The sequence below is a fragment of the Orycteropus afer genome, unplaced genomic scaffold (assembly GCF_000298275.1).
Source record: "Orycteropus afer afer isolate SDZICR_OR568_19922 unplaced genomic scaffold, OryAfe1.0 scaffold00327, whole genome shotgun sequence".
NCBI lineage: Eukaryota > Metazoa > Chordata > Mammalia > Tubulidentata > Orycteropodidae > Orycteropus > Orycteropus afer.
In genome coordinates this window covers 2,338,317-2,348,582 of record NW_006921914.1, presented here as the reverse complement: position 1 = coordinate 2,348,582, position 10,266 = coordinate 2,338,317, and the positions used below count along the sequence as shown (strand labels likewise).

General features: G+C 37.4%; 1 protein-coding gene across 1 annotated transcript in view; it reads right to left on the bottom strand.

The window, feature by feature from the left end:
- Window positions 1–9,046: 9,046 nt before the first annotated feature.
- Window positions 9,047–10,266, bottom strand: part of CSTF2 (cleavage stimulation factor subunit 2) — a 27,774-nt gene continuing 26,554 nt past the window's right edge. Inside the window, exon 13 of the mRNA XM_042782452.1 lies at window positions 9,047–9,169. Within this exon, the coding sequence (XP_042638386.1) occupies window positions 9,047–9,169 (123 nt within the window). The remainder of the gene's footprint in view (window positions 9,170–10,266) is intronic.

The window sequence follows — 10,266 nt, the reverse complement described above, 5'->3', positions numbered from 1 at the left end:
CTGTAAATTTAGTATTAATCTTCTGGATTTCTGTCTGTAGATTTTGTATCATTTTTGATTTTTCATTTATTTTGTCATTTTGTTCTTGTATTGTCTTTTAAAAATGTTCTAGGGTTTTCCTCAATTTTGTCAGTGTTTTCCTTGATCTGTCTCTCAAAGGTACCTAAATATAATTCTTTTGAATTCCTTACCAGGGAGTTCTAATGCTATGTCTTCCTCTGGGATGTGTTTTGGGTTTGCATCCCGGTCTCTTTTTTCTCCTGCTTTATCTTGTTTCTTTGTGTGGACTGTGATGCTCTGTTGTCTCCAACACATTATGATATTTTTCTGTTTATATTGAATGGTGGTATGTTGGAGTGACTTGCCCATGATTTTCGTTTTCTTTGTATGTTATCTACGTAAGCAGCATATTGTGCTGTGCTCCTCTATTCGCTAGTTGGCAACAGTTATACACTTACCACCTGTCTCCTTTCCCATTGTCTTCCTCCTGTATATCCCTGCCATCCTTGGCAAGCAGAGCCTATTCTTAGGTCCCTGTGGAGCATACATTTTAATACGTATACAATCAACTCAAGGCAGAATATGATGCATTCCATGAAATAGGCAAATGGGTATCTGAGGGAAGAAAAGTCTATAGACACATGGGGGTGATCTAGAAAGGCTTCATGAGGCAGTGGAGAGAATACTTAGTGACTCACATTCAGATGATCCTGGGTCCTAATGCCAGTTCCGACACTTTCCGGTTCTAGAAACCCTCTGAGCTTCAGATTCCTCATCTGTAAAATGGGGATTATATTAGTAAATGCCTCCTCTCCTCACCTGCAGTGTTGTTGTGAAGATTAAGCAAGATATATATGAAAAATGCTCAGTAAACTGTAAAGCAGTATGTTAAGTGAAAGAGATTATGCTAATTATCACATTATTTGAGTTGAATATTGTTGAAGTTGTGAGAGTAGATGAGGCTGCCAGAAGAGATGGGGTGGCAGAAGACAAGAATGTCTACTTTATGTGGGAAGAAAAATAAACAAGGGAAGATGGAGGAGAACCTGGAGAAGTAGTAACAGAAGCCAAGGGAAACATTTTTTTAGGGAAGCATGTCAATAGCATTGGAGGAGTGGCAGGGTTCAGGAATACTTATTTAGTTTAAGGATGATCTAAGTATATTTATAGACAAAGAAAGATCCAGTGGAAAGGAAAAAATAAAGATAAAAAAGAAGAGGAGTAGGATGGTCATAATATTGTTATCAACAGTAACGAGGGTTGGGGATGAAGTGGAGAAATTGAAGCCCTACTACATTGCTTGTGGGAATGTGAAATAGTGTAGGCACTTTGGAAAACTCTTTGGCAGTTTCTCAAAATGTTAAACAATTACCATAAAACAACAACAAAAAAAACCAAACCTACTGCCATCGAGTCAATTCCGACTTATAGTGACCCCCCATCGGGTTTCCAAGGTGGTAAATCTTTGCAGAAGTAGATTGCCTCATCTTCCTTCCATGCAGCAGCTGGCTGGTGGGTTTGAACCACCAACCTGCTGATTAGCAGTCAAATGCCCTAGGCACTAGGCCACCAGAGCTAACAATTTCACTTCTAGGTATTTATGCAAAATAATAGAAAACAGAGAATCAAACAGATATGTACACCAATGTTAACTGAAGTATTATTCACAATAACCCAAAGTGGAAACAACCCAAATGTCCATCAACTGATGAATGAATAAACAAAACAGTATTTACATACAATGCACTACCCAGAGATGCTTCAAAAGAAAGGTCTGGTGATCTATTTAAAAAAAAATCAGCCAATGGAAATCCTATGGAGCACATAGTTTTACTATGACACACATGAAGTTGCCATGAGTTGGAACTGATTCCATGGCCACTGGTACACTTTAAGGTGAATGTTATGGTGTGCAATTTTTTTTTTTTAAATAAAAAAGTGGAGAAAGGTATGAGAGAAGTAAAATAAGGGTGAGACCCAGAGCATAGTTGGAAAGATTAACCTCTTCAGTGTGAGAAATTTTGAGGTAAGCTCACAGTGCACAGCTTTAATGGTGCTAGAACTTATGTACTTCCTATGTGCCAGGCATCTTTCTAATTGTTTTACATGTTTTTCATTGAATCTTCAAAATAACCTTAAGAGATGGGTACTATTTTTATCTCCATTTTATAGATGGGAAAACCAAAACACAGAGGTTAAGAAACTTGCTTAAAATATGTTGTTGTTTTGTGCCGTCGAGTCGGACTTGACTCATAGCGACCCCTCCTTGGGTTTCTAAGGCAGTTATCACTACGGAAGTAGATTGCCCAACATTCCTTCCAAGTAGCGGCTTGTGCGTTTGAACTGCCGGCCTTCTGGTTAGCACTCAAGTGCCTTAAGCACTATGCTACCAGAGCTCCTTTAAAATATGTAGGTAGGATAATTGCCAGAGCTGGAATTGTAACCCAGACAGACTGGCTCCAGAGTGTAGCACTTAACCACTACACTGTACTTCACCTCTCAGCTCTCTATATTCTTAATAAGGTAGGTGAGGCTGAGTGCTGAGGGTAATAAAGGTGATCAAGGATGCGAGCAGAAAAAGAAAACTACCATGAAGATCATTGGAGGAAATCAATACCTGAATTTTTATTCAAGATGGTTGGCAGTGGAAGAGCTCCGGTGGTGCAGTGATTAAGGCATTTGGCTGATAACCAAAAGGTACTGGTTCAAACCCACCAACTGCTCCACAGAAGAAAGATGAGGCAGTCTGCTTCTATATAGATTTATAGCCTTGGAAATCCTATGGGGGTCACCATGAATCAGAATCAGCTGGAGTGAGTTTGTTTTTTGTTGTTGTTGGCAGTGGAGGCCTAGCTGAGCTTGGGATGATCTGTATCACACTCCATCAGCCTAGTTTCTCCATTCTCACTAACATTGAGCAGTCTTTGCTGAATTCTAGCCCTTCAGCAGGTCTGTGGTGGGAGTTTTCCTATGTGGTCCTTAGACTTTGGCAAAGAGCCTACACAAATGCCATCAATACCCTAGCCTAAAACCTGTTGTTGTTGTTGTCAGGTGCCATTGTGTTGGCTCTGACTCATAGCAACCCTACGTACAACAGAATTAAACACTGCCCAGTCTTGTGCGAGCCTCACAATCCTTGCTATACCTGAGCCCATCATTGCAACCACTCTATCAATCCATCTCATTGAGGGCCTTCCACTTTTTCATTGACCCTCCGCTTTACCAAGCCTCACTCCATTCTAAAAAACTCACTGCCATCAAGTCCATTCCAACTCACGGCGACCCCCTTTGGTTTTCCGAGGTGGTAAATTTTTATGTAAGTAGATTGCCCATTCTTTCTTTCACTTACCAAGCCTAGGAACATGCAATTCTATTTCAACAAATAAAATCTCTTAATTACAGTGTAAGGATGGTAATCTGCATTTTGTCTCTCCTTTGTATCTTCAACTATTTGGTCAGTCAGGTTTGGTCCCTTCTTAAGGATAATAATGTGCCTGCCCAGCATGTATTCCCTGGCATTCTGTCTTGATTGCATTCAACTCTGTCACACATGAGCTCCACCAACCTAAGAAGTTCAGAAGTCACAATAACTTCAAAGTCCATGGACACTTTCTTAGGAAAATCACCATAAATCTTTCTGGAAATTCATGACTGTAACAGTCTGGCAGGAGAGCTTTGGTGGTGGGTGACATTTTCACAATTTAACCCAGATGATCTTGCTGATTCGAAGTGTTACTATTTCCTGGACTTGGATTCATAATCTCCCTTCCCTCTCACCCTCACAGAAGATTTCTAAGTAGAGTGACTTTTTAAATAAAAATTTATTGAATAATTAATGACAAAATATAAACATAAATAACAAAACAATGAACATAAAATTATCAAGAACTCCATTCCCATATAACACCAATGACTTACATTCTGTCATTTTAAACACGGTCTTACCCAGTGTGAACAGCAATTTATGCTTTACTACTTTTGCTCATCAAAAAATGAAGGATTTTCTTAACTGCTTGTTACCTTTCTGGGGCTCTCCATTTTGGTTAAGAAAATATTGGAAGCACATTAACATGTTTATATTGTTATTAGTTTGTATTGTTCTGCTGGAAATAATTGTGAAAACTTGAACTCCATCTTAGGATGACTTAGTGAATAGGGACTCTTTACCCACATTTTTATTAAGGGAATTTATTAATGTCTAGTTTTTTAAAAAAGATAAAGAATTTAGAATTTTGGTACATTTTTGAGGCTTCTAGTTACCTACTCACGAAGGACTCATTCACCCAATGACATAAGCAAAATGTCTTTTCTCCTATCAAAATGCTTTTTACTTCAACCATCTATCTGTCCTTGACCTGCAGCAACCACACCTGCGCTGGGATGTTGGTACTCAAAGTGAATCACTAAGAGGAAGAGAAAAGAAGCCTGGGGCCCTAAAAGGAGGGACAAACCATACCTCACTGTGACCAAAGACAATTCAACTCATTACAGATTTCTAAGAATTGTTCTACCGAATTAGCAATATAGCACTTATTTCTCTACCTTTAATGACCAAGAATGAACAAGTGGTTGCTTCTAATTATGCAGAAACCTATACTGCTTGAAGGATTTTTTTCAGTCACTAGTCTGAACACAATAACGGTACATCATGAACTCTTGGTAGCTAACTGTATTTGGTTTATTTATTGGACATCAGTAAAAATCACTGATGGGTATTTCCATAGGTAAAGATTGGGATGCCAGTCCTGTTGCCTAATTTGTTCACCCAGATTTTAGCTATCTACACTAAGTTTCATAAAGCTTAAGGAAAATGCACAATGGAACTCTGAGTCTAAGATTCCTATCAGATAGTTGCTAATCAAATTGTCACTGAATATTCAGTAACCTTCATTTGGATCTTAGTGTTCCCTTGAAACTTGAGTTCCTAATGAGGAATGCAGGAGCTCTGGTAGCATAGTGCTTAAGGCACTTGCCTGATAACCAGAAGGCTGGCGGTTATCAACCACTCCTCAGAAGGAAGGTTGAGCAATCTACTTCTCCAGTGATAGTGCCTTCGGTGGCACATAACATAACAACAAGGAAAGCTTCACTCTCAGTGACTGACTATATTATACTTCAAGATATGACTGCTATCAAAATCAACATATCAAGATCTGAATACTGATGGATCTAGGCAGAAAGATAATGATAATAAATCGTACTCCTAATCAACATCCTGACTTGGGGATGATCAGGATACTCAGAAAACTCCTCAGCTGTTTTAAGCAAGTTTTTCTTAGATTGTAAGATGAAATACCTTATCCAGCAAATTTTAGTTGTAAATGTTTACACATCAGAGTAGAAAATCCCTCAAATTTCAATGTCTCTCATGAAGCTATCTTTATATTCTTTTGCTTTACATGTAAGCAATATGCTATTACATTCTCTAAGCCTATGTCAGGCTTTTCTAATTCACCTGACGACAATCCTAACCCAGGGAGAGGATTCTGAGAATATAAATAGGCTCAAGAGTAGTTCCAGTAGAACTTGACTAATTATTAAGGCAACTCTCAAACTCCTGAGGTTGGCCTGATGGAGAGAAACCATGTTTCCCCTTAATGCCACTATGAGAGAGAGAATACTAGGCTGGAAGATCCAAGGGTTAGAGCCAGTGGTACTACTTACGCTCATACCTGTCTATAAGGAAGTAGGCAGGGGCAGACTTAATAGGTAATCTGGCTGCTTGTGCTCTATATTTGGACCTCTTAAAATAAATGTGAATGTAGATGTTTTAGGGTTTGCTATGTTTTACCAGAATAAATGTGGTTAAGGATAAGTTGTAGGTTAGTGATTACCTGGTAGATAGGATAAAATGTACTTTGTTCATTTATTTCTGTTCAGTTTTTATTTTATCTAGAATATTTGAAAAATTAATGGCTGTTTTTAAGTTTTAGAAGAGACAAATAAATGTCAAGGCTCTTATCTGTTGGCACACACTCAAACCAGTGTTAACACATCTTTGCCTCAACTCTAAACTATGTGTGTGAATAGATCTACTACTGACATAAAAGTATATTTTGATATTTGGATTCTTCTAAACTAAACAGACTGCTCTGCTAGACTCTTTGCTTTGTTGGCCTTCTGACCATTTCACATCTTCAAGCACTTGCTATTTTTTCTCAGTAGACTCAGAAGTAAGTTCTAGAAAGTTCCCAGAGGGCTAAGACTTATTCCTGCTGAAAGAGAACTAAACAAAATTAAATTTCAGAAAACAGTGCTTCTGAGAAATTCTCAAACACTTTCATCCAGAAAAATAAATGGTTAATGTAAAAGTAAAAGCAGAGCTATGGGAATGTAACATTAAAGTACAATACTGTGGTAAGGGCAGGGAATAAATCTAAGGTTTCTCCCTTGATCTTCACAGCTTTTTAAAAGCAAAAAGGTCATATATATCAATTTGCAGTATACTAAAAATTGTGTTCAAAGTTTATTTCAAGTCACAGAAAATATACAAACTAAGACAACAGAAATGAAGTGATTTTGTTCTGAGAGAAGGTGATGAGAGTCCTCCACCTGGCACCAATTTAAGTCGTTCAAAGGTTAGGATGCAGAATTCGTCTTTTCAACATTTCAACAAAGTTATGGAATTATTTTCCAGATTTGTTGCCAGGTATTTTGAAAACCTATAAGAAAGTCAGGAGAAAGGCATTAGAAGTAGAGACAAAGTTCTCCTTCCTAAATATCAGGAGAAAAAAAATAAAATAAAAAGGCTGGAGAGAGGGCCAGATTTCTAAGGTGTCTGCCTGCTGCCTTCCAAAAGCAATCATCCCTTACAGCAGGGTTTCTCAACTTCAGCAGCACTGACATTTTTGGTTAAATAACTGTTGTGTGCAGATGTCCTGTGCATTATAGGATGTTTAGCAGTGTCTCTATCCACCTTTTATTTGTGACAACCAAAACTGTCTTCAGACACTGCCGAATGTCCCTCTGGGGGCAAAAGTGCCTCTGGCTATGAACTATTGATCTAACCAAAAACCCACAACAATACATACTGCCGTCAAGTGAATTTCAACTCACAGCGACCCTTTAGGACAGAATAAAATGTCCACATAGGGTTTCTAAGGCTGTAAATCAGACTGCTTCATCTTTTTCCTGTGGCGCAGTTGGTGGGTTAGAACTGCCAACCTTTAGGTTAGCAGCCGAATGCTTTAACCACTATGCCAGCAGACTTCCTTCACTTATCTAAAGGTAATGATATAAAGCCTGTCAGTGATGGTTCAGATGTATCATAACTGGCTAGGTATAGGATGGAAGAAGAGTCAACATTTTGGCCACAATATGCAAAAGTATGAGCAAATACAAATAAAAATTTTGCCCATATAAAATTACAAAGTACACACATACACAAACAAAAACACACACATAAACAAATGAATACAGGTTTTGAAAATATGCTGAAAATGGAATAAAGTCTGTAGTCTAGTTAACAGTAATGTACGTATGTCAATTTCCTGATTTTGATATTGTATACAGCTATTCAGGATGTCATCATTTTGAATGGGAAGCTGGATGAAGGGTACATGAGACTCCATATACTATTTTTAGAACTTTCTTTGAATCTATAGTTATTTCAAAATAAAAAGTAAAAAATAAGCAAAAAACTTTGCCCTGTGGTTAATGTGCAAGACTGAGAAATGAGATATTTCATAAGAATGCATAATGAAAGAACCTTCAGAAATATTCTACTAATATTTCTCCCATTTTAGAGATGCCTTCTCTGGCATAAATAAACTGAAAAAAGTAAAAAACAGAAACAGCTTATTTATCCCTTTGAATATAAGAGCCAGTTTATGCTTTTAGTGAAGAAAATAGAACGTCTGGAACAAGATCTAGAAAATGATGTTAAAGTAGTGGTCAGATAACCATACATTTATGCCAGCTTCTTTTATAGTTCAGTAATTTCAAGTCTAAATTTAGATATGGTGCATATTTGTAGTTTGGATGTTTTAAAGACATTTGCAAATATGAATATAAATATTTTTATTGTGGTAAAAATACATGTAACAAAAATTTGCAATTTAAACCATTTTCAAACGTACATTTCAATGGCATTAATTATATTCACAATGTCATATAACAACCACCACCACTATGTGTTTCCAAAACTTCATCTCCCTAAATGAAACCATACCCAATAAGCATTAACTCATTCCCTGCAATAATATTTTGAAAAACAATTTATTGAGACTGCTAATTAGTATAAATGAGTTCATTATGATAACATATGGATGGGCAAAATAAGTGAGTGGAGGGAAAAAGTAAAAATTCAAAAGTTGATATTGGAACAATGTGAATTCAAAACTTTCTAGAAAATGGAATTGTTCCTGAAATACAAAGATGCTGGCAAATTTTTTTTTTTCAGTATAAGTACTTATACTCAGGTGAAGTCACATGATTATTTATGAGGCAGATTATCTGGATCCTTTTTCTCTGACCAATGAACTAGAAAAATAAGAATAGCAGTGTACAGCAATCTCTAAAATGTATAGAAATCAATGGTGATGGTAGATATTTGTTACCTTAAATTATATGCTGTAATAGTTCAACATGAAAATATTCACTATAAAATACTAAAAACTAAAAATATTTATATTTTATTGAAATGCTCTGTAAGTTCTACATTTTGATGGTATAGCTTGTAATAAAATAATTCAAATAATTCTGAAAGGATATACAGTAATGTCTAAGGAATGAGACTGAGAAAACAGATGTAACTTTTTCTATTTCTGTATTTGCTTAATTTTGTTAAACTGATCATGTCTTACTTTTGTCATTTGGAAAGAAAAGTTTCTTTTTTTTTTTAAGGTAACACTGCATTGAACAACCGAAAGAATGTTCTATGGCTTTACCCTATCCTTGTAGGGGCTAACCGACCCAAGGGAAAAAAGTCTAGTTAGGAAGACTCTGGTCCTTAGAGAGAACAATTCTGTTGGTGAAGGTTGAAAGTATATACTCATAACGCACAAGGAACGTATCCTATTCAGGTGAGATTAAGTTTGCTTACCTTTCAAGGGGCTCCAGTAGATTTCTGTATCTGTTCTTTTAAGATCAAGATACTCTGCCTTTGCTCAGGAGGCAGCATGGCAATCTGGTCTGCAGTCAGTTGAAGAACCTGCATAATCAAAGCAGCCTGTGCAGAAGAAGAAAGGTAATGAGTTTTAATAATGAGAGCTTAAACAAACACAACTATATATATCCCGAAGAAGTGAAAGCCAGGACAAGAACAGATATATGCACATCCATGTTCATCTCAGCACTATTTACAGTAGCAAAAAGATAGAAACAACCTAGGTGCCCATCAACAGAAGACTAGATAACCAAACTATGGTACATACACACAATGGAACACTATGCAACCCTAAAGAATAATGCAGAATCTGCAAAACACCACATAACGTGGATGACCTTGGAGGACATTATACTGAGTGAAATAAGTCAATCACAGGACAAATATTGTATTAGTATGCTATTATGAAAAGTCAAGGAAAAGTTTATATATAGAACAAAACTTTCTTTGTTGGTTACCAGGGGTGGGAAAGGAGGGGAGGGAACACTGCTAGATAGGTATAGATAAGTACTGATTTGGGTGAAGGGAAGGACAATGCATCAAATATGGGTAATCAACAGAGTGGCACTGAGGAAGAGGAAGACAGAGAGAGGTATGTGGGAGATACAGACAACAAAGATGAACCCTTTTGCACATATAGTAAGTACTGCGTTGTCAGTGATGGCAAACATTGATCTACCAGTGGATAGACGGGTGGATAGGCTGAATGATAAGGTATGTCTAGGCAGGGGGGAGTGTGCCCATGACCATGTATAGAGTTGGTAGACAATGTTTCTACAAGCTATTTGTATGTGCTGTATGTCCAGGTAAATAGTAGAGCTGACAAGGGATATGGTTGTGGTGACTTCTTGTCCACAGCCAACTACACAGAGGGAACGAGTAGTTGGACGTGTGGGCTTGAGAACATGGCCATCAAGTTCAACTGGCATAACATACTACACAAAAACATTGTTCCACATTCTACTTTGGTGAGTTGTGACCAGGATCTTAAAAGCTTGCAAGCAGCCATCTAGATGCAGTGATAGGTCTCTCCTCATCCAGAGCGAAGATGAATGAAGAAAACCAAACATGCACGGAAACAGTTAGTCCAAGGGACTGACTGGTGGACCATGCAATCCTCAGCCTATATGACCATGAGACCAGAAGAACTGGATGGTGCC